At 40.1% G+C, this 25,754-nt stretch overlaps 1 protein-coding gene and 1 long non-coding RNA gene across 8 annotated transcripts in view; one reads left to right on the top strand and one right to left on the bottom strand.

Annotated features, from left to right (window-relative positions):
- The window catches only part of npas3 (neuronal PAS domain protein 3), a 390,159-nt gene that overhangs the window by 215,356 nt on the left and 149,049 nt on the right, over positions 1-25,754 (bottom strand). For 5 of the 6 annotated variants that reach the window (XM_082516529.1, XM_082516527.1, XM_082516528.1 and 2 more), the window contains one exon: positions 15,077-15,321. In XM_082516529.1, the coding sequence (XP_082372655.1) occupies positions 15,077-15,321 (245 nt within the window). Of the gene's footprint in view, positions 1-15,076; positions 15,322-15,572; positions 15,692-19,602; positions 19,806-25,754 lie in introns of those variants that run through there. The other variant, XM_082516532.1, reaches the window with a different exon arrangement.
- Positions 1-25,754, top strand: part of LOC309695705 — a 32,499-nt gene that overhangs the window by 6,462 nt on the left and 283 nt on the right. For both annotated transcript variants that reach the window (XR_014273210.1, XR_014273211.1), the window contains exon 2: positions 3,980-4,103. This is a non-coding gene — a long non-coding RNA (uncharacterized lncRNA). The remainder of the gene's footprint in view (positions 1-3,979; positions 4,104-25,754) is intronic.

The following is a 25,754-nucleotide window of genomic DNA, read 5'->3' as shown; positions in this document are numbered from 1 at the left end:
AGTGTTTTCAGTTGTTGAAAGGTCTGGACTGCAAGCAGGCCAGTTCAGTACCTTGACAGTTCTTGTATGAAGTCATGATGTTTTTATATTAGTTGCAGTATGAAGTTTAGAATTGTCATTGCTAATAAGTCAGATGGTGCCTCTTGTCTTTAGTCCAGCGGACGCAAATAGAGTTTCAGCATCTGATTCATCTGACCACTTTGCCTCATCCATTTAAATGAGCCCAGAGAAGATCGTGCCATTTCTGAACCCCATTCTCATGTGCCTTCGTCTTTACATGATAGAGCTTTGATCTGCATTGTGGATGGCGGATGGCTTACTGTTTTCACAGAAAATCATTTCTGGAAGGGTTCTTGAGCTCATGCAGTGATTTCCATGACAGAATCATGCATGTTTTTTATGCTGGGCTCCCTGAGGACTAGAAGATCATGGACATCTATCATTGGATTGTTTTGTTTTGGGTTGTTTTTTTGTTGTTGTTTTTTTTTTTTTTGGGGGGGGGGGGGGCTTCCTCCAAATTCTTGGATTGTTTTGATATTATTTACTGTACATGATGAAATATTCAAAGTCTTTGAAATTTTACATTGAGGAACATTTTTCTGAGATTGTTCCACCTTTTGTAAACGTAGTTTGTTTGTTGTTCTGAGATGCTCTTTTCTTTTTTTTACACTCAGTCATGTTACTGACCTGTAGCAAATCAACCTAATTAGTTGCAAAATATTCCTCCAGCTGTTTCCTGTTAGTACCACCAGCTGATTGATGCTTGCCCCAACTTTTTTCTTCTTTTAAACATTTATAAATGCCTTCTAAAATTAATCTTAAGACAATTTAATATTAAGATCTTGCGATAACAGCAGATGACATGTGTCAAGTGATCTCACAGGACTCGTTACTATCTGAACTTTGATCAAGAACTGAGATTACCCAGTTCAGGTTTGGGGGGAAAACAAATGTGGTCTTCCTTAGTGCCTTATTTCAAACAATAATAATACATTAGTCAGTAATACGATAATATGGACAGAAAGTTTTAGGGGTAATTAAAAATGTAAAAAACACTTTATCTGTATATATATATATTTTTTAATTTAAAGCTCATAGTTTATTTAATTATTGACAGGCTCATATTCCCCTCTGTGCCACCCATTTAAAAAGTCCTTGGTTGGGTGATCCCTAAAACACAGCCCCAGCATTTTCTTATCACCAAACACATGGTTAAAATAAAAACAAGAATATCTTTTGCACATCAAACTGGATTGTAATGACTATTCATTGGTGCGTATAACCTAAATACCAAGAGAATTTGATAGGTAAAACCCCGCAACCCTGCCTACTCCCTCAACTCCCATCCAGTCCAATCATGTATATTGGCAATCGGTGCTGCAGCTTTTAAAAAGCTTCTTATTCCCCAGTTTATTTTGACATTTTGATGCACGATCAGCTGTGGGAGGAGAGGAAAAAAAATAATTAAAAAATAAAAAACACCCTTTGAGACAAACCGAGGCCGCTTAACTAATTAGGAACATATATCACCGCTGGCTCCGACAGGCCAATTACACCTGATTGGAAATACTTTACTTTGTTTAACACATGCTTTTCATGTCGGTTTTAATTCAGTGTCAAAGCTTGCCTTTCTGAATATTAGAGTGGATGATTGACTGCTGAGGGCCTTACAGTGTGCAGTACATAAGCCAATAATGTCCCATTTGTCTGGTATGGAGGGAAAGCGGGATAAACAGATTAGAAAGGACATTAGATGTATAACTGGGTTAGTAAGGACATCAGCTCTAATGGGTAAATGTCCTTCACAAGAGTATCACTATGATTAATACAAAGTGATACCAATGACTGTGGGACTTCTGGGAAACAAAATCTTTGGCATGATGGGAAAAAAGGTCAAACTAGCAAAACATACTAGCAATGACAACATAAATGTGACACATTCCAAAGGTTTTCAGGCTCTTTCAGCTTTTCCAGGTTTTGTTATGTTTTAAAGGATTACATCTGTTTCTCTCAGCTGTCATCAGTGGCCCTTGAAATGCTTTCACAGACTAACTAGAGTCAACAAATGACTAATAAAATGTATTAAAAAAAAAACATAAGGACAGGCGCAAACCTGGCTGAGTAAGATCTCACATTGAAAACATCATATATCTAAAATGACTGTATAAGGGGCAAAGATCTGTGGAAGACCATAAGATGTTCTTCATTTGCACTGAGCGTTTCTCAGTGCCTGTAAAGAGAACAGCTAAGAGGGCCTTCTATCTCAAAAGGAATACATTTGGAAATCTTGTCACCAAATCCAACCAAATAAATAAGGACAATGGAGCGAGGTTAAACAGTGCTTTCAATTGGCTCTCTAAATCAGATCCCGAGTTCCTTTGAGGGACTATTAATCAAAGTGGCCAAGTGCCGAGCTAACCATTAATCCAAGTGGTTGAGTTTTAAAAAGATTGGACTACAAAACCATTTATTATATTTGTCTCTAAACATATCCATTTCACCTATGAAATTAGGAATTTTACATTGGAAGTTTATAACGAGGGACTCCCTTCCAAAGCCAATGTAGTTGCTGGTTAGCATAATGAAACATTTCTACCATGATGGTCTCTTCTAGAACAACACTGTTCCCATCAAGGGGCAAATGTCTCATTGAATCACCTTGAGAAGACTGTTGTTGTGACTTGCCACTATATAAATACAGTGTTGGGGAGTAACGGAATACATGTACCGCCGTTACGTATTTAAAATACAAAATATGAGTAACTGTATTCCGTTACAGTTACCGTTTAAACAGGTGGTATTCAGAATACAGTTACTTTGTTGAAATAAATGGATTACACTGCGGTACTTTCCTGTTTCATATTGTCGCGGGTCAGGACTGTTTGGGTTTTGTTTGACAGCTACGTTCTTTTGTTCCGGGCGGCAGCGTTACGGTTGCCATGGTTACAGGGCGACGCTCTCTCTCTCTCTCTGCGACTGTGTGTTTCCTGGGTGAGAGAGCGCCTTTTCGTTGTTGTTGTTGTTGTGCTAAGCTAACAGGCAGAATGCTACAAGCATAGCTCTAAAGAATGTAGCATCATGGGCAGTGTAGTCCGTGTTGCAGGGAGAACGGACTGCCATACACGTTATGTGTCTGTGAGAGCGAGGAGGGAGAAAAAGAGCGCCTTTTCGTTGTTGTTGTTGTTGTGCTAAGCTAACAGGCAGAATGCTACAAGCATAGCTCTAAAGAATGTAGCATCATGGGCAGTGTAGTCCGTGTTGCAGGGAGAACGGACTGCCATACACGTTATGTGTCTGTGAGAGCGAGGAGGGAGAAAAAGGGGAGTGGAAAGGTACGAGTTGTCATCGAGGAAAAACGGGAGCTGGAAGCATGTAAATATAATAATAACCACTTCAGCCAAGAAGAGTGCCTGACGAGCCCAGTTGTAAGTAAGCTATTAAGACTCGACTGTACACCGTGTTCGTGTTTTCCTCCGAAAACAATAAGTTCTGTTGGAGCAGCCTTTCAACGCCTCTCTCTGTCAAGAAAAGTTGACCCACACAACAAAGTAAAGCTATTTTTCGGCTACGAGCCGACAGGGACCCCGCCGTACTAGTCAGAGGTCCCTTTACTACAGCTCGGAGTCGCGGACCTTCAGTAATAGTAATAAATCACACAGCAATAGTACATTCACGTTGTTGTAAAAAGCATGATAATATATTAAGTAATCCAAAGTATTCAGAATACGTTACTGTCATTGAGTAACGTAACGGAATACGTTACAGAATACATTTTGGGGCATGTATTCTGTATTCTGTAATGGAATACATTTTAAAAGTAACCTTCCCAACACTGTATAAATACAATATAATTAAATTGAACTGACTGGTTAAATAAGTCAGAAAATAATGCGTGCTATGGCCTTTGCAATCACCAGACCTCAAACGAGTTGTTGAATTTGGACTAACATAACTAACATGCTTTGCACTGTACAACTAGACTTGATGAGGCAACCGGAGGCAACCGGAGGCCAACCGAAGCCTGGACGACCAACCATCTGTGAGCTTCCTGTGTGGACAGGGCTTCGGAGAAACAAAGCCAAGTTGCAGAGGAACCAGTTCAGGTAGTCCCAACAACTTAAAGGTGTTTCTGCATCTGAAAGCATGCTAGAACTTCTCTGCTGAGAAACTACACTATAATGCACCAATGACGTATGTGCCGATCAGGTGGAGAAGAAGAAGAAGTTTAGGAGAGTTATAACAGGAATGCTTACTTGACCGTGGTGTATGCATCTTTCTGTGTCTGCAAATAAGTATAATCCCTGCTTTACATTCACTTGTTTTATTTCCATTTTTTTAGCCTTCTATCTGTGAAAGATATTTCCCTGTAAATTCTTTTAGTTTAGTCAGTCACACCACTTTGGTTTCAACACTTATTCAGAGACTCTGCTTGTTCACGCTGGACTGATCAAAGTAGGATCTAATAGAAACTTAAACCAACAGTCGACATTTCTGCAATCACTCCAGAGGAAAATCAGGCGTCAGAGCTCAGCTATGTACAAATCTGTGCAGACGCTCGGCGAGACAAAAACACGTCTTTCATATGCAAACCCGCAGAGAGCGGCACAGCCTGATTCAATAAGTGAATGTCTTTTAGTTTCTCTGTGAGCATCTCTGTGTTGTACTTAATTGCTATGTCTTTCATGGGGTAAACAGAAACAAGCAGCTATATTTTCTGTCATTACACCACATTGTTGGACAAGAACACTTCCCGGAGCCATTTTGTGTTTGCCAACAAAAAAGATAGGTGTTTGAATAATTGTTTCCATGGTGATTTTTTTTCTTCAGTGTGCAAGTGTGTGACAGCAGGCAGGACGAGAAGAATTAAGAAAAAAAAGAAAAGATGAACAAAATGCCCAGCAGCCACGTCGGCGGCCGAAAGCAATTTCCTCGTCTAAATTTAGTTATGCAAAGCCTATGGGCATCATCAACATTTGGTAATTAGTTTTATAATTACTGCTGTTTCCCTCTCCCTCTGTCATTCCATTTTTCTTTACACTGTGACTCGGGAATCAAAACATCTCACACTCGCAGCTGGCCAAATTACCCTCTGTTTATTAAGTGCGAGCATGCAAGGGGAGTGGTTTTAGCCAGCGGGTGGAGCGGCGTGTCGGCTGCAGAGCCAAACGGGGCTAAGCTGGGGGCCGGTAGGAGCGCCACAGGTTTTTGCAGTGAGAGAACCAAAGCTGCGTTTGACAAGTTTATTATGCTGAGAAGTAGGAGCTGCCTCGCTTCTTCGTTTTATGTTTAAGATGAGATCCGAGGGTAAAAAGCTGCAATGATTACAACTAGATAGGGGGTATTTTGGCGAAAGACATAACAATTATCACCCAGTGTGTGCATGATGTAATGCAAATAGCAGAGGCCCTGTGTTTTATATGGTTTCAATCACACATGCTGCGCTTTAGTTTAGAAGACGAGTTGTGTTGTCTTATTTCAGATATCAGTGGGAAGTTGAGCCTGCTGTTAAATGACGTCTAACCTGAATGCAACAGCTGGAAGGATATTCGAGTTGTTAGTTTACAGAAAGAAACAATGAGCTGTTAGAGCAAGTCTAATCTGTCAAAACAAATCCAGATAATATGCATCTTAAAATGCATACTCTGAAAACTTCAAGTGAAAAACGTTTCAGATTACTATATTTGATCTTAGATAGCTTTGAAGTTACAAAAACACAACGTTTCTTTTAAATTTGCACCAGTCACATCCATATTTTAAACATACTTCCATGAGGAGCAGCTTTAAATTGTATTCTGTCTTTGAAAGATCTTGCAATGACATTCATTAAAAAGAGCTTGCCTAAAGAACTTTGCCATTTCTAATAGATAGCAAAAAATATTAAGCTCATGATGAAAAATTTTGGCTACATGCAAAAGCAACAATGTGGTCCAGACAATGTCCAGACAACTCAAAGTTAATGACATTCACCAGCTTCTATCAACCACGGGCCAAATAACCACTGGCAGCAGAAAGTTGGGAGGACCCTGAAATAAACTTTTCTCAGCTTTGGAGTGAGCAATTGAAATGACTGCTAATAAGACTGAAGGATACTTAGCTTAAGTGAAGGATATTTAACCATCTGCAACAAAGCAATGTGATACTGTATGTGAATTGCTTCCTGTATGGGTGGGGATGAACACTGAAGCCCCATCATGTAACCTGCATGGATGCCTGATATGCAACTTTAATTTAATTAGGGTGTCTGTCCTGTCATTGCAGAAAGTTGAACTTGCCGTTTGATTTGTGCTTTTGGTTTCCAATGCACTGTCAGTGTGAATGCTTAAACTACAAGGAATTCTGTTACTGGTGGGAGAACATAAAAAATATATTTTGTCAATAGATAAAGGTAATCAGGAAAATGTAATTTAAAAAGAGTTACCTTTAGTTCGACAGTGTTGAACTCCTATACTTGAAGACTATATTTCAAGTTGAAAAAACACCCCGACCTTTGACAATTCATCAAGTCATGTATAATGTAAAGTACTATACACAACTATGAAAGCTATGAATATTCAAAATTTAACTGGAAAGTCCTTTCCTTTTTGGCGTTGAGCTGCTTTACCTTTGAATGAATACAGTACTGACACCAGGCACTTACTAAAAAATCCCAGCCATACAGCAGGCAGTGGACGCCTGTTGGAAACCTTTTAGTGTTTGGGGAACAACTTATCTCTGTACCTTTTTTTTAATTCTCTCCATCTCTCGGTTTGAAACGAGCTTCATCGCTGACTCAGTGTCGGATTGCAGTGTGCAGGCTGGGTTGGGCAGGTGGGAGGGGTTTGATGTGAGTGCTGTGTTTATCCGGGTGTCGGGGTCACTGTGTTCCCTCAGTATAATGGAGGAAGCCATTAGCCCAGCCAGCAGGCCGCATCATAAAAACGTCAGCTGGTACAAAGAGACGAGATGGATCATAACGAGACGAGACTCCTGCTGCTCTCCCTCTCTGTCTCTCTGCCTCTCTCTCTCAGCCTCACTGATAGCCTCTGTCTCTCTAATTGACTATCTCGTTTATTTTTCTCTCTTTCTCCCCCGTCTTGTCGTTATCCCTCTCATTTTTCTACTCAGGCGCTTTCTTCTGATGCGCCTCTTTTCCCCCCGTGTCTCTCTTTCGCTCTCTCTCTCTCACTCAGCGCTTAGAGTCTCTCGAAGCAGGAGGTTGATTTTGTATAAAGCGGCAGTCTGGCTGTATGTAATGCTAAGTGGATAGGAACACACACTCACATAAATACACACTAAACAATGCAGACAATACTTCACAACATGACTTGATATAGAATCATCTCAATCAGATTTAGGCTACAACATTTTTTTTTTTTTTTTTTGTGGGCTTACACAAATCTCCGTAGAGGGAAGGAATAAATTTACATGTACTGATATTAGCAGAGTTAAATCCTGGACTGCATTATCATGGTGAATGATGGACAAGTAACGGTTAATCTTTTTACACAGGAGTGTGGCTGCTCCTTTCTGATCTGTGGGGAGCTCTGGGAGCGTCATTCTATTGCAGTGGTTCCCAAACTTTTTTTGCTGGGCCCCCCTTTGTTTTACAAGAAAAATGTTCGCGCCCCCCCACGTGCGCGCGTGCACGCACACACATGCACACATCCTCCAACCACACACATACATATTTTGCTCCATTGCGGTTTATTTCACACCTCAAACATTTAGTAAAAAATTAAGCAAATACAAGTAATCTGCAATAAATTACAGGTAATAAGAAAATAAACTACTAACTAATTTACGCTACGTCCGCACCTACACAGGTATTTTTGAAAACGCAGCTGTTTCGTCCACACGTAAACGGCGTTTCGAATCACTGAAAACTGAGATTTTTTTCAAAACTCCTTTTTTGCGTTTACGTGTGGACGAGGAATACAGAGTTCGTCACGCAACGTCAAAGGTATGTGCCTTTTTTCACGTCACGCTGTGCGCCACGTTATTGTTTACAGGAGATGAATTGTGGAATGGCAGATAGAGACAAAATACTGTTAATCTGACTATCTGCAGTTTTTACACGCTTACATATACACTCGCAGTTAATGATTTGAACCGGGGGAACAAATCGTGGCAGGATCAGCCTGATATTATTTGTATCCCACTGTAACTTTACTGTATAAAGTATAGTATAGTATGTATATCTCCAAAATGTCAGGAGTAGTTAGTCATTACAACAAGTGTTTGAACTAAAAATCAAGAATGTGGGATCCTGTTTGTCCGTGATTTAAACAGCCCAGCGCTGCTCCCGACGAAGGGAAAAGCAATTCTGCAGGGAGACCTACCTTGGCACTTGTGCAGGTGAAACCAAAGGGAAGATATGCTTCACCATATTTTCTAGTCTTTGGCTTAGAATGAAGTTGGTTTGGAAACATATTCAGCTATGCTCCATCTCCTGCTTTGCGTTTCTGTGGGCGCCCGTGCTAGCAGTGTCCAAGCGTTTTGTTTTTTTCCCCCCTTTTCATCTGGCGCCCCCCCTGCCATGGCTCTGCGCCCCCCACACTTTGGGAAGGTCTGTTCTATTGGATTCCATCCACAATCCGGAGCGTATCATACGGACGCGGAAGGTTACATTTTGCGTTACTATGAGACGCCTTGGGACGTGACAAATCGTTGGTATGTTACACGTTGTGAATGAGGACGCTCTCCAACATGGCTGGCTTGGTTTTGGAGCACTTTTTGAGAGTGAAGTTATTAGTTAATGCTACCAAACCTAGTTAGCAAGCAAAATCTATAAAGGCATAAAGGCACAAAGAAAGTCTCCCTGACTATTGTTGAATAGCGTTACCAATGGATCTATTATGCTAACATTCCAAAGTTCTTAGCCACTAGTGTCTTTCAAACCAATAATCTGCTAAATGTGTTTTTCACTATTAAAACAGGCCTTATAGTACTATAGGGTCCCTAAAAAGGTTACAAAGTTTGTTACTAATGTGATAATGTTATCTGATGTGATTTGACACATTTTATGTTCCAGAACTTTTTTTTTTTTTACGTATGCACAGTCTACTGTAAGTGTATTTTTTTAAAACACCATCCATCCATCCATTCGCTTCCACTTATCCTTTTCAGGGTCGCGGGGGGCGCTGGAGCCTATCCCAGCTGTCATTGGGAGAGAGGCAAGGTACACCCTGGACAGGTCGCCAGTCTGTCACAGGGCTGTTTTTTAAAACACAACTTTGAAAATACACAATTTTTCCACATTAAAAACTGCAGTGAAAGATCCTGAGCTCGCATTCACCCACCCACACACACCTGATATTCCTCATGAGTCTCGTGAGCTCATGCACTGAGCCATAACTAGGTATGTGGATCTTATAAAAAATGCCATAATTTATTTTTTAATAACAGAGAGAGAGGATATTTATACAGAATGTAAAGCAGCACAGATATGAACAAGGTGTGTTTACAAGGAGTAGGGTGGAGTTCGTATTTATGCCGGTACCTGTGTGTTTTCTTAATATCCTTATATGTGTATTTCTCTGAATATTGTCAGAAAAAAGTATGTGCAAAACTTGTGTGTGTGTTTGGATTAGTGCGTATATTGTTTGTTTGTGAGTGGAGTACAGTGAGTGTGTGTGTCTTGATTTTTAGACTGGCTCATGAAGTGTGGCATTTTGGTGTCTGCTGCTCTCTGCATGCATAATGAATAGCCAGGTGTCGAAGGGGGTCACACACACAGGCACGCACAGACGCACGCACAAACACCAGACTGTCAGACAGAAACAGAGACCCTCAAAGCTTTTCATACACACTACCGGACACACATACTGTACCTGCATATGCAACCACAAACACCACCATAAATTCACACATAAACACAACGACCGACATTCACCTACGCACTTAAATAGTGAGCGGTCAATCGTTTTTACACACACGCACACACACAAAATGGGCTGGGTGTCAGGATGCTCCAAAGGTCACGGTTGTTTGTGTGGAGTCCTGTAGCAGATGTGGAGACTCTTACTGACAGGAAGTCAAAACCTCCCACACTAAACTGTAGAAGAGCAACTGATGGGTCAATTACTGCAAAGGTCAATGGGGGAGGAGGGGAAGGTGTACAGGGGCATGAAGTGCAAGGGTGGAGGAGGATAAGGAAGGAGTGGAAGAAAGGTGATTACAGGAAGTGGATGAGAGGATGGAGGAAATGGAGAATGGGGAGAAGGAAATAGAAAAAAGTCAAACGGAGGTTAAGAAAGTGAAGCGTTAGGAGTGGGAAAGGAGAATCAACTGAGGAGGAGAAAGCGAAAGAGGATTTAATATAGTGCATGAACCAAAATAAAGGAAAAGACGAAGAGGAAAAGGTAAGGAAACAGGAAGGTGGTGTGAGGGGAAAAGGGGAAAGGATAGGAAGTAGAGGGGAAGAAAGGGAAGGACACAACATGAGGTGAGAATGAACAAAACAAGAAAGACAACAAACACGACAAATGGAAAAGAAGTTAGAAGAAAAACTGAATTTAACTGAAAAGAGGAGAAATATAAGTTGGGGAAAGGAAATGGAAATGAGAGGAGAAAGGATAAAAAAGGAATGCACAATGCAAGCACACATATCAAAATCATGTGATCAGAAATCATATCTAATTTTCCTTCTTCCTTTTGAAAAGAAATATTAAAAAGGAAGAAACAGAGATGTGTACAGGATGGGGAGGGGGAAGAGAAAAGAAAAAGTGCTAAAGTGAAAGAAATTAGAGGAAAAAGAGAGAGGAAGACAGAGAAAAACTAAAACCAAGGAGGGAAAAACAACAAATGAGGATATTGTCAGATGGAAAAACAGAAAGAGTATGGAGTCATAAGTAGGAATACTACACACACACACACACACAGACTCACACATACACAGAACGATCTTCATTACCTGAACCAATGCAGAGCAGCTACACAGAGGCCAAAATCAATAATTCTCTGCTGTTCCAAACACTGCGAAACACACAAATACACAGACGCGCACGCACGCACACACATAGGCTGCAACACAAAAAACAATTACAAAGTAAAAAGTCACATAGGCATGGATGCACATACACACTCGCACACAGTCTTCTAGAGAAGGATATTCATTCATTAGTGTCAGTCAATAGGAGAGAGAGTAAAGACAACCTAAACACGCACATACAACCTTGCAGAGAGAGAAGCATATCATGTACTGTATATGTTGTGTGCACAAGAGGGACAGTCTGATTGAATTGCTGTGTGTGCGTATGGACATAAAAACCTCACTTTGCACTTCTATTTAAGCAAAGTCTGTTTTGTGTTTTTGACCTTCACACTGAGGATTTGTTGATTTTTTATTTCTAGGACATCCACATTGTCAGGTTTGATTTTATCTGTGTAATAATGAGACTGTGAGCAGTTTTCTCAGTTGGTTGGATAATTGTGTCCCTTATAACGGCCAGTGTGGCCAGTCAGAATTAATATAAATGAACAAAAACAGTCTAGAAATCTATTTTGGACAGGGTTTCCTGAAAGTATCACACAGAGGCAATCACAAAGTTAAGGTTCTGAAAATAAATGAATAAATAACAAGAAGTCAAACGGAGGATTAAGGGTTGTTCATATAATATTTGTACCTCCACACACGTGTTAAATGTGATTTAGTATGATGCTGTCTTTTGCAGGGCTGTGTTACAGGAAGTATACAACACACAGCCCTGAGAGCTCCAAAACAACCCAGCACACACTCACACACATGCACACATTATCTGGTGTATACGTTTTGGTTCTGTTCATTAAAATGCATGCGCCTCTTCAAAGCGCTGCCGACAATGATGCCATCTGCTGTTGTGCGGAGAGGGCATGTGTGAGCACACACATTAGACGTGCTCATGTGTAGAAACACCCATACATACACCTTACCTTTATTCACTCACACTCAACTACAGTCTCGCTCTGCGTGTACTCTTGTTCTCAGGTAAATATGGTTGTACTGTAGTTCTTACAGCACACACAAACAGTGAAACGCACTGTCGCCCCTAGAAATTTCAGACAATTTGCTTTCATCTTTGGGTCATTCCTACAAGCCCAAATGTCCCCTTTAAAAGCAAACGCTCCTCTTCTCCTTTAAGTGCGTCGCACAAAGGGGCCATTTCAAAGGCAAATTCCACTTAGATTCACAAGTGCTGTGTACACTCTGGTACTCCAGGCAGAAATTCATCAAAGCTTAATGTTCCCTTCACAGAAAAATCACTTAGCGCTGAAGCTAGCCGTGTGTGAGTGAGTGTGTGTGTGTGTGTGTGACAGAGAGAGAGACCGTGGTGCGTTTCTGCAGCTTTTGCAAGTTGTTTGATAGCAGTTTAAAGAGCCACACAGTCGCTGCAATGCTGCTAGCTGTAAGCCTGATACGCCTATGTTTGCGTGTTCACTTTCATTTGAATAAAAATGTTCGTTTGAAGACACAAAGATGAGCTTTTGTGGAAACTAAATTGGGCAGTAAAGCTGTTGCTATGGCTTCGCTTGCACTGGCAGCTTTTTGGGTGAAAAGAGGTAATCTGGGTCAAAAATCAATCAATCAATCAAAAAAACTGTTATTATGCAAAAACTTCAAAATTATGTTTTAACTTTAAATGACATACAATGTCCAAGGGTAATAAAAAATGTAGTGAGGATCAGAAAGACAAGAAAAAAACTTAAAAAGGCTTTGTGCTGAAATTAGCACAGGGGAAAAAAGAAGAAACTGGTGAAACAATATTGAAAGCTTTATATATTTTTTCTCCATATGAGAACAAACTTAATGCGAATTTTCATTACCAAAAAAGTAATTTGTGAATAACTTCACTGGGATTGTCAGAGAAATTTAAAAGATGCCTTTATCAAAGGTATCTCTGATAAAGCTAGGTGTTTGTAACTTTATCTATTCAGAAAGAATCTTTCTCACTTTTAATTTAAAAGTTTTAACAAAACTGCAATATTTTTTGATGGAATCCATAAAAAGTTGAAACTCATCTATGAGTGCTTAATTCAGGGGTTTCCAACTCCAGGTCTCAAGGGCCAGTGTCCTGCAGGTTTTTGATCCAACACAGCTAACACAGACTTAAACGGCTAAATGAGTTCTCCAGAGGCCTGATAATGAACTAATCATTTGATTCAGATGTGTTGACCCAGGGTGATATCTAAAAACTGCAGGACAGCGGCCCTTGAGGCCTGGAGTTGGACACTCCCGGTTTAAATCATTTAAAGCTGGAATTATTGACTGTAAACTAAAAAAAATGGATGTAATAACCATGAAGTCACCCACCAGTTTACAAAGTTATATTTTTGATGTTTTGAAGTGAGCATTTTTTAAATACAAGCTAGGCCCTCCCAAAGGTATACTGTGCTTTATCCTCCCTTTTGACTTTAATGAAGAACCTAAATGTACAAAATAATCATCGTTTTGCATCCAGTATAACTTTAAACCATCAACTGAGGCAATAAACACATCAGGAAAGCGTTTAGTGAAAGTACGGGTCAAGAGAGCTGACTATACAACTGGACTTTCCCTGCTGACCATTAGATATAATACACAGGGGTAAGAAAAGCACTTTTGCCGCAGTCAGTGAAAAATCACAAGTGCCAAAATCATAACAAATGAAGTAAAAAGAAAAAAGAAGTTTATATCAAACAGTTCTTTAACACACAAAGTTAAACTTAGCGTCTTTCACATCCAGCAGTCAGGTCTACTCTCATCTCATCCGCAATATTTACATTTTACACAGGCGCTGCTTCAGTCAGCTAAGTAGGCAGTGTTTCGGTTTTGCCGACACAGTGGGTCAAATGTCTAGAATGAAACAAGGATTTATTCTGTCCAGAGTTGGGCTGTACCATTCTACCACTCTATGGTGGTTTTTAGGACAGTATAACACAGTTATATTTATAGTTATAGTTTATTTATTTATATAGCACATTTAATTACAACAGGGTCCCAGCATTCCCTAATGAAGTGGCAAACCACCTCTAGATTATGTCAAGCCAGTGCAATCTGGACTTGCATTCTCCTGAGGATTAATTTTATTTCCAATAAACAATGTCACCACTTTGTATTTAGCTTGCGCATCATTTGCAGCTAACTGAACTCAAGTTACATCTGTTCTCACACAGGTTCTGATTTTCTTGCCAGACAACTGTTTCGGTACAACACGGTGAATCAAGCCAGTTTCAAACCCTTTTCTGTTCACTAAATCAGCTATAATCACATATTAAACGTCCATTTCGACAGAAAATCTGAAGTTGTGAGTTGCTAAAGCTACACTAGTCATTTGCAGTCAACAGTTCTTAAGAACGCAACCAATTTTTCTTCATCTGTGAAAAACAAAGTTGGAAGAAAGAAAAAAAGCATAATCAAACCTATTCCAGTATGCATGAATGGTGAAAAAACGGAACCACAGGCTTATTCATAGTGAGAGAGAAAAAATCCTTATCCAGTTTAGTAGACTTTAGCATAGGTTTAACTTTTCAGACACAGGAACCACATCCCTTTTTGTTAATATGTAACCTATGGCTGCAATGCAGCATACGTGTGCTAAGGTTGACCTTTTACAAAATGCAGTCTAATCTGTTGTTTAGGTATGGAGAGAGAGGAATCAATTAGTAATGTTTTCCATTAGTAGGAACCAGCTGCCCAGAGGGTAAATACTTTTTTACTCGTGAGGCTGACTATGGATGTAGTGGTAACCTGTAATTTCATTGCCTTGCATATATTTGTATGTCTGAGCTTAATTATGATTTGATGTGACCAAGTGTTCAACTGAAAAGTTCTTCTCAGGCTTTGATGCATCAGAAACAAATAATCAGTGTGTCAGTTAGCAGCAGCTCAGTGGTCTGAGATGTTGGCTAAGTCTCTGCAGGTGTGGCTTATAAGATACCATGATTCAAATAATCAACAAGCAAAAGAAAAAAATATATATATACTTGTGCTAGGACACGAACCAACTACACTACAAAGAACATTTTTAATTTGAGTTTTTATATTTCAGATGTTTTATTCCTTAAACAAGCTTTTCTTGGTTCTTAATGATTTTTTTTTTTTTAAATACACAGAACCACACGTTTCCAATGTGTATTCTACCTTTGACCGAGGTGTTGGGCGGAGGTCCCTCAATTCGCAGGTTCCACGGTGGGTCTCCCTGGTTGGCGAAATCCCTCATCTTCAGATAGCTGATGGTGAGCCGGATGATGGAGGCCTTGTCCAGCTGGCTGGTGATGGCACCTGGCAGTGGCAGCATCTTGGCCAGTTCATAAAACTCAAAGTTCTCTTTTCCCCGACGCGACCTTGCCGCGTCCCGTGACTTCTCCTTCCTCAGAGCCTGCAGCCTGTAAGGAGTAAAAAAAAAAAAAGTTAAAAGAAATCTGATCACATAAAAGGGTTGTGCAGAACGTGATTTTCAGTAATCATCGGTGATGGGAATAACGGCATTACAAGTAACGGCGTTACTTTTTTCAGTAACGAGTAATCTAACTAATTACTATTCCTATCGTTACAACGCCGTTACAGTTACTAACAAGAAAATGCGGTCTGTTACTATTTTTCAACAAACAGACAGTTGGAGCTGTGTTCAGCTTACCGCATTTTATATCAGCTGCACGGAAGTAGCTGTAAGTAATCTGAACGCTACAGCTTTAAGCAGCGGCGTGCGCTCCCGCAGACGGCAATCACGATCACTGTCTAGCACAACACCTGGAGCTAAGGGAGCAAAACAATCACATGAGTGCTGCTGTTTGACTGAGGAAGAATAAAGTAGTCGAGGTAAGCCAATCACATGACCACTTAAAGACAAAGCAACAAGGTGATATTTACCAGTTTTTAAATTGTGTTGATAGGCCACGTAAAACCAGAGTCATGATAAACAATATATACGCGGCATTTTTTCCTCAATAGTTTCGTCACGTTTACTGTCTAAGGACAGCGCAGCGAGACCTCTCTGCTTATGAGCAAAAAACCCCAAACAAACAAAAAAAAAACAGGGGAAGTGTTAGGAGTGACGTTTGTGACGTTTAGCGTGTTTGGAGTGTGTAGCTAATGTGTTGTCTTGTGTAGTTAGTGTGTAGTGTTGTCGATAGTTTTGTGTTGTGTGTCAGAACAATGAGGCGACTGCTGTCTCCAGGTAGAAACAGGAGTGATACACCTGCTGCTGTCAGACCTGCAGGTATCAGGCTGTGATGTTCTCCTTTATAGTGGACAGAAATTATTTTTTTGGAGTGGCACAAATAATTTGTGTGGCATCTTATTGAATAAAGAACAGCTGATTGTTCTGTAAATAGTTTGAAATGGTTATTTAAAAAATCAAGGTAAAAGGTAAATTGATGCAAATAACTTTGTTGTTTGCAAAACTTGTGCACAGGATTTTAAAATTGACCATTTATATTTGCATTTAAAGTTATGAAATATGATTCATTAAACATGTTTAGTGGTTGTTACAGTGAAAAATATAACTTTTTCTACTCTGATTTTATGTTTTTTGTCTGATTTTAGATCAATTGTGTTAATGCAGTATGTCAAAATGAAAACATAACTGTAAATTCAGACACGTGAGGTTGTGCTGAAAAGGATGATACCAAACAAGGCAAAGTAAATAGTTTTTAAAGGTGAAATGTAGAGGAAACATCAAAAGTAGTTAAAATGGCCAATTACACGCTGGACCCCAGAGGGTTAAACTTTTTTTTAAAGTAACGCAATAGTTACTGCTCAAGTAAATAATTACTTTTAGAATATTGTAACTCAGTTACTAACTCAGTTACTTTTTTGATAACTATAATTAATTATAGTTGCCCAACACTGGTAATCATGTGTTACTGGAATAAAAAGCTTAATAAACATTCATAAGAGAAAAATGATAAATTATGCCCATAGATACAGTATGGTAACAAATATGGTGTGGTTTTAAAATGGTCTTCAAATAATGCTTTTACAGATACAGGAGCACTCGAAGACACACACAACATGTGTCCGCCACGGCCAGTTTCACCAACACTGCTTTAAACCTTTTTTTTTTTTTATCTTGAAGAAAAGGATGAGACATTTTAATTTCAAGTCACTTATATTATATTTCTATTGCACAAAATCACAACAACAGTCACCTCAAGACACTTTATACTGTAAGGTAAACACTATATAATCATAGAGACAACCCCAACAATCTGACAACCCTGCATGAGCAAGCACTTGGTGACAGTGAGAAGGAAAAACTCCCTTTTAACAGGAAGAAACCTCCAGGAGAACCAGGTTCAGGGGTAGGAAGTAGGACTGGGCGATATATCGAGTTTTTTAAAATATCAATATATTTTTATACGAGATATAAGATGTGACAATATCGTTTATATCGATATAATATATATTACGTTATAATTATACTTGTGGAGCCGCAAGTTTGCCTCTCTTTCGTCCACTTTTGTCTCTATGCAACGTTACTCGGCCTCGCCTCTCTCCTTCACTGAACACAACTCCCCCTCCCCCATCGCTTCACCTGCAGGCAACGACACGATGGATACGGCAACGGACGGCGTCAACGTGTTAGCGAGCTAAGCGCGCTAATGACATACAGCCCCTGTGAGCTGCATGGCCTAAAATCCTTTCATTTTCTCAAAAATCGACAGTGCGCCTTATGTATGAATTCTGGTTGTGCTTACTGACCGCGAACTGATTTTATGTGGTACACAGCGCTCAGCAATCTGTCAAAAAATGTTTTAGTACGACTTTGCAGCTGCACCGCTTGATGGATTGTCGGAGCATTACGGCTACCGTGGTCTGGAGCCTCGCGGAGTGATACGTACTGTGCTTCAACGTAATATTACCGTATTGTGTGTATATGGACCACAAATGGCACCTGTAAGAGACGTGGTTACAAAGAGGATTTCAAACTCCAGGCTGTCGGTCACGCAGTAGAACTTTTGGGAACAGAGCAGCTGTGAAATCTGTGTTTGTTATTATCCTCAGCGTCTGTTAGTTTACATTTTGACTGAACAGTTGTGAGCTTTTTGTTATGCACAAAAACAACATTGTTTTCTTTTATTTATTCATGTACATCTACGCTGTATGTTAATAAAAGTGCCTGTGTGACATCTGGGACACAGCTTTGACTAAGAACTCTCTTTTTGTTCTTACCTTTTGGCTTTAAAAAAATATCGAGATATATATCGTATATCGCCATCCAGCTAAAAAAACATTGAGATATGAATTTGGGATCATATCGCCCAGCCATCTACCTAGGGGTGAGGGAAGGGAGACAGGACACAAAAAACCTCTTTACACCTCTTCACCAATACAAGAGTAATGTTGCACAGAAGCTTACAAATTCATGACCATCACAAAAGAATATTATCAATTACTATCATTATTCTTGCTTGTTACACCCCTTAGGTTGCTTCCTTTGCTACATGACTGTGTGAAATCATGCAGCAGTGAGCTCAGAGTAACCAAAAAGAAATTACAGCACACTCTGTGCTCTCTGATTAAAGCCATGAGTGAAAGAAAAAAATGCAAAATTGGTGTCCTGTGTTAAAATTCCCTTTTTTGTAGACCCCAGTCTCCTCCCTACATTATTATAATTACTACAGCCACCAGAGGGGTTATCTTTTAGAAGTCACTTCACAATAAAACAACTGTTCATAATAACCAGTTTAAAGTCACTTCTTGGGGGCTGTCTGTCAGTTATATATTACCCATTTTAAAGTCTCTTAGCTCTTACCTCTTAACTTTATGACTTGTTGATTTCTTATTTTCTTTTGATTCCTATTTCCATATCAGGTAAGCTACTTGTGATGTATGCGACGCACACACACACACACACCGTTTATGCTCTTGATCACGTTTTTATTTATAATAACAATGCGCCGTGACAGCTCGTCCCGGTCCAGCCCGCCTCCCCCTCGACTCTGCCGTCACTATATAGACACACAGAAGGAAAACACTCATGGCACAATCGCCACGACCTGTGGCTCACCTGCCTCCCGGTACCACCCCCCTGAGCTCACCGCTCCACCCCTCCCCTAGGCTACGCCAGGGACCACCCCTCCGCCACACTACTGTAGCGCAATGCCCTTACTCCAAAGTTAGACTTTTACAGAAGATTGTCTCTGGCCCCTCTCTCCAGTTCAAACAGATTCTGGCCTGTGCCAAAGACAGCTGTTCTAATATGGTGACTGTCTGGTATAGCGACTGACACAGTAGCTTACTTTTTTGTAGCACCACAGCAGACATTTTGTCGATCTTAATGGTTGTAGGTCTAGTTTGTAGGTTCAGTGGTGTTTGCCTTTTGATATGGTAAATGGAAATAAACTAAGATTCCACACTAATTAGCATTTGCACATTCTTCTGGGGAGGGAAATCTAAACTTTCACATTAAACTGTCACGTCTTCTTCAGTGAACGAAAGAAGGAAACTACACCAACAAAGATCACCCTCTTTGCTAATCCCATTTCCTCCCTCTTTCTCTACTTTTCTTCATATTAAAACTACACTTTAAAGCACCTTGCAATCTGTCTCTCTGTTTATTCCATAACTTTCTTTTCATTACTTTTCCTCTATCACTTTCCACCCTATTACTTTATATCAAAGAATGACTCTGTTTATTCTCTCCCTTTCCCCCTCTCTCTCACCCTTCAACAACAACAGTGACGACCATACTTTCCTGCAGCCTCTCATCATCATCGGACGCCGTTATGAATTAACTCGGCAATAAATCAGCTGCTAAAAACCTCTGTGGGCTTCCTGCCGGCAACACACACATACGCACACGCACAAAGACAGGAAGACAGGTGATTAATTTTTGCTGGAGCTAAAAAAAAAAAAAAAAGTGTGAGAGAAAAAGTGTCTGTGTGTGTGTGTGTGTGTGTGGGGGGGGGGGGGGGTAAAGAGAAGAAGAGGGATGAGATGGAGGGATAGCGGACAAACACTTTAGAGGAGGAGGAGTTGTTTAGGGCTAGAGATGAAAAATGGATGTCATCTGGCAGAGAGTATAATTTTCATACTGTTTGTCATTTATTTATCAGGGGGAACAAATAGTAAATGGAAAGAAGAGGTTGACAAAATACAGTACTTTTTCAACGTATGTAATCACTCCCTTTCTAAAAAGTTGCATTTTATTGATTTTTTGACTTTTAGTATTATTTTTTAACATTGTAACACATTCTATTTATAGCATTTGAGGTACAGCACAGCACTTTACAGCTTAAATTAAATCATGAATGCTGTCAATTCAAACAGGTGCAAGCTGATGGCCTCATAAAAGAGCTTATCTCAATGCCAGTCCCATCAGCTGATGCCTCAGGTGATAGATTTCTACACTTCAAACAGGCAAATGTCACACAGAGAGCAGTATTTAACTTGCCTTGGCCTGCCCACAGCTGCAAGCTGCTTTGCAACACACCTTCACCCAAACTCATTCTTTCATGGTTATGTATGACTTCATCAATTCCATTTTTATCTTTAATGCTTATTCGGTTTCATGCATGCTCTCCTGACCATCATCTTGACTATACAGAACCATAAAAGTAAGAAAGGAGAGGCTGAGAAAAAACATTACCATGCATATACAGTACTATAGCCTTTGATATAAGTCAGCTTTTGATGTATCACAGTTGCTGAAAACCAGTGCTACAGGCACGTTGTCACCATTTGTAACTCCAGCTATTAGTCAGCAGAGAAAAAGAGAAAAAAGGAAAATCCACTAAATGTTTTTGTGAGAAAAAAACCCACTACATTTACTATATTTACGCACACAAATCTGTCCACTGTGTGTATGAAGTCAGCACTGACGGCTGCTGGGAAAGCGAGGTGCAGCCAGGCAGACGGAATTTATTTGTTCCGCAAACTTTGAAAGCATTATGTTGACGGACGACAAATATGTCTTCATGTCTGTCTGCTGTTTGCAGCTGTGCCTGTGTAGAATATGTGTGTGTGTGTGTGTGTGAGTGTGTGAGTGTGTGTGTCAGTGGACAAGGAGGTGTGTTTGACCTTGACTCAAACAGACATATTTATCATGTACCGGCTGAGTAGGTAAATGCAACACTTGTTGTGATCGGGGCACGTGTGTGTGTGTGTGTGTGTGCATGGAGATGCTTGGGTCTTATAAACATGAAATGAAACTGTGTCGTAAAGTTCAGCCGGGTGACTTGATGGTGTTTTAAAGAGCTTGTCACGGCAGGCGAGGTGTGCGTGTGTATGTGTGTGTGTCATGTCGTAAAGTTCAGCGAGGTGGGTCGATGGCTTTTTAAAGAACTTGTCAGCTGAAAGGAGGAGATATGTGTGTTTGTGTGTGTGTGTGAGAGAGAGAGAGAGAGAGAGCAAGAGGGCGTGTGTGCCTGACTATTTTAAGAGCATGTAAGCAGAGAGCACGCTGGGAAGGTCACTGAGTGGCTGAGGTTTAACTTTCAGGTCAACTGGAGGTCAAACTGGCTATCAGTCATGTCACAGGATAAACTGTTGCCAAGCAGATTTACTGTCTGATTTAATTGCAGGTGACAGTATTATAAGCAGAGATGTGTTGGTAGGATGCTTCGTCTCCCAATTCCATTTCAACCATCAGAAACTACTTATGTAAGTCCTGAAACAATACAAAGGGTAATTTCAACTTCAAAAGAACTAGACGTCCACATCAGAAGGTAGGTGTGTTGTGGTGGCAAAAGACTTTTGACCTATATGGCCAGAGTCTTGTCTGTGATGCTTTTAAAATGTAGCTTTCACTGTTTGGCCAGGTTTAGGCATAGAGGCTGATGTTTAAAATTATTTGAAACCTCACTAATACGTTTCCATAACTTTAGTTTAGACAGGACATGAAGTGAAACTGAGCCAAGATACTGGCAGCTCGACTGATCTCCAGCTAGCCCAAATTAGCGCATGTTCCAGTAGATACCCTTCTCCATATTAAATTGACCAATTTCATGTGGATAAGACTGTTTAAGCTGCTTCCCTCTACAATCGCTGTTGCAGCTGCAAGCAACTTTCCAACCCACCCCTATGCAAATAATAGTCAGAAATATTTCCGATATTTCCAAGAGAGACCTGGTTATTAAAGGTGGTTACAGGGTACTTCTGAGCAGTTTCCTACCAGATCTGCATGGTTTTTCAAACCAGCATGGGACTATTTTCAAAACAGTATGAGACACTCAGACAAAATATAACATGCAAAAACCGAATAAAATATACGTAACACACAAAATGTTTCTTATTGTGTTGTGTCACTATATTCCTCAGAGACCAAAGTTTATTTTATGCCTGCAATCATTTGATTGAACAGAAATCCATTTTTTGTTCCATTTATATTTCACAATATAAACCCTGCTTAATTTTTCTGCTCTTGTCTGATATCTGAGTATCTGTTTACATGATCAGCTCATCCATCTGCAGAGGCCAAACTGAGAGGAAGAATATTGCAGCATGCACTTCACAAAAATAACATCCACACAGGAATGTCTCTGATGAGATAAAGAGAAACATAGCGAGCAATATGAAAATAAAGAGATGAAGGCAGGAGATAAATGATTCAGGAGCGCCGTGAGGTAGACAACAGGGAAATCTGGGGAGGTTTGAGGTCCTGACCACTGATAGCCATCACAGACAACCGATAGAAATCTTTTTTATATATAAATAAACACACACACGTACGATGGGTGTTAAGTTTAACAGTATTTAGTATTTTTAGTATTTATTTATTTATTGTCATTGTCAAGAACAATGAAATTGCGTTTGGGGCTTCCATACAACCCCCAAAAAAAGAAGAAAATAATAAATACCCCTTAAAACCCAAGTGTACATATTTAACCCAGTGTGACTCCAATGCAATAAGACAATCCTTAGCAATAATGTTCGTAGAAATTCAGACAAAGACCTGAGAAACATGACAAAATACAACAATGCAACCCATTCAATATTATTGTACTGTGAGATATGATATCAGATATGATAGTTATCTATTTAAGAAAGAGGGGGGGGGGGGGGGGGGGGGCAGGAGGGGGAAGAGAATAAAGATATGATGCACCAATGCAGACCAGTTCATTGCTATTAAGAAGTTGGATATGGTTATTGTCCGTGAGAGGGGGGCAGAGAGTTCAGGAGCCTCACAGCCTGTGGATACAGTTCAACATCAGAGATCTGGGAATGTGTGCGCTCCGCAGTCTCCTCAGGTAGTAGAGGCGCTGTTGGGCCTTCCGTACAACTGAGGTGATATGGTTGCCCCAGGACAGGTCCTCGGTCACAGTTACCCCCAAGAATTTAAAACTGCTCACCCTCTCCACCGCCTCACTGCCAATGAAGAGAGGCAGATGGTTGTTATGACCCCTCTTCCGGAAATCTACAATGATCTCCTTGGTCTTTTTGGTGTTTAAGACCAAGTTATTGTCGTGGCACCATGACTCTAGTTGTTGCACCTCTGTCCTATAGTTTGTCTCATCATTGTTGGATATAAGTCCGAGCACTGTAGTGTCATCTGCAAACTTAACAATGAGATTGGACGCGCAGGAGGAAATACAGTCATGGGTGAAGAGAGTGTATAGCAGAGGGCTCAGAACACACCCCTGAGGGGCACCGGTGTTGACCACAAGGGTGGAAGAGGTGTTCTTACCCACTCTGACACTCTGTCTAACACTGTGCAAATGTAAGTTTGGTTCAAATGGACATTGTATAACAATTTTAAATTAATCTGTTTGTTGTTGTTTTTTTCAAATTGATTTAAAAACAATAAGAATGCCAGTAATTACAAAAATGGTAAATATCAGCCCTAGTACCGTATTTTCCACACTATAAGACGCACTTAAAATCCTTTAATTTTCTCAAAAATTGACAGTGCACCTTATAATCCGGTGCGCCTTATGTATGAATTTTGGTTGTGCTTACTGACCTTGAACTGATTTTATGTGCTACACGGTGCTCAAAAATCTGTCAGAAAATGTTTCACTATAACTTTGGTAAGCTATGAAGGCACACTGCTTGATGGATTGTCAGAGCATTGCGGCTACCGTAGTCAGGAGCCTCGCAGAGTAATCTGGGTCCAAAACTCCGTTCACTTCAGGTCCCAAAGTCAAAACGAACACTCCGACATCACTGAGAGTCAAAAACTGTCTAAATTTTTTCATCTTTAATAAAATGATTAGCGTTGTTGTTTTACCAGGTGTAACAATTGAGTTTAACATCCAGGCATCCATGAAAACAGAATTTATTCAATTTAACGGAGTTAGAAGTTAGCAGGAAGTTAGTTTGCTAGTTTCCACCTAAACATGATCTGACTGAGAGATTTCTGAAAAAATTAAAACGTACAGCTCTGCTGTCACTTCTAACATAAATGAAGACAGGAAACTAAACAGCAGTGATTTTTGTAGGGTTACTGAAGTTGGACTAGCTGGTATATAATGATGTACTACGTGATCGCTAGGGACACAGCTATGTTAGCATAACATAAACACAGTGAAGCTGGAGGGCGAATGCTAACTTTTTTTCCACTCGATAAAAGTTAATGGGATGGTTTCCAAAGGTTAGGGACAAATGCAATTGCATGGCTGGATTCTGTAAACGGATCAAACTAAAGTCAGGAGAACAACTGAGATAATCCATCCACAATACGAGGTTAGTCATTAATATACTGCAACAACATGGGAATAGATCAGCTGCGAGAGAATTCAACATTAATGAATCAATGGTACTGAAGTGGAGGAAGCAAGAAGAATGAGTTGAGTAAAGTTTGACTTATCTGACTGTTTAGTTTCGCTTAATGCGCCTCATACCCCGGTGCGCTCATGAATGGAAACAGACCCGTTGAAGACATGTTGAGGATGTAATTTAGCCATTTAAATCAGCTGTGTTGGATCAAGGACACATCTAAAACCTGCAGGACACCGGCTATTGTGGCCTGGAGTTGCCCACCCCTGGTCTAAGGCCTTAGTCTGGGGCGTAGAGACTAAGGCCAGCAAGATTCTCCCTTGGCAATCTTGCTAGTTGGTGAGTGGTTGCTGCAAAAAAACCCCAATTTATCAGAAACTAATAATATCTTTCTAAAGTAAAGGTATTCCTATCTAACACATTTCAAATGACGCAACTTTTGTGATGAACGGGAATGTTCGCCATTTTCTGATTTTCAGTATATTGTGAGTATTTGGAGACAAGTTGGAGTCTTCCACTCAAACTGCTAGTGACCAAAGCAATGGAAGGAGATTTCCAGTGCAGCACCATATTTGTTTATTTGGGGTTTTTTTTTTACAACCAGTTTCACTCTTGTGACTGCCAGAAAGATCCAGCAGCCATTTGCCAACCAGTCACTGAACACACATTTTCACCAAGCAACTGCTTGCATGAAAGCAGGTTGTGAGCAACCACTCTCAGCCGGTTGGAGAATAATATCTTCAACCCAGCTGCAGTGCCCATTCTGCGTCAGGTTACAAAAATCAAGAGGTGCGCTACCGTCTGAAGTGAGTCAAAACAGTGTTCTGCTGTGCAACAGGGCCGTAAAACGAACTAAGATCAAAAACTATTTTAGAATGTAATGAAAAAAATATAACTTTGTATGGATTACAAAGTAATATGCTTAGTATCAGGTAGCAAGTGACTCGAAACTTTAATTACATATAGTAATTGCTAAATGTATGTGTAGTGAAGAATTCACTCAAAACATCTGATTTAGTAAGTTATAGTGTGTTGGAAATAGCTGCTGTTTTTTAGGGTTTAAATGATCAAATTCTGACATATTATTTAAAAGGGCCAAAAATAGAGAAAGAATATGAATGAGGGACCAAAAAGGAAGGAGAGAAAGAGAGGGAGTAAT

The sequence above is a fragment of the Aulonocara stuartgranti genome (genome assembly GCF_965226115.1).
Source record: "Aulonocara stuartgranti genome assembly, chromosome: 19".
NCBI classification, from domain to species: Eukaryota; Metazoa; Chordata; class Actinopteri; order Cichliformes; family Cichlidae; genus Aulonocara; species Aulonocara stuartgranti.
The sequence above is the reverse complement of the archived record's forward strand: the minus strand, read 5'-3'. Positions and strand labels throughout refer to the sequence as shown.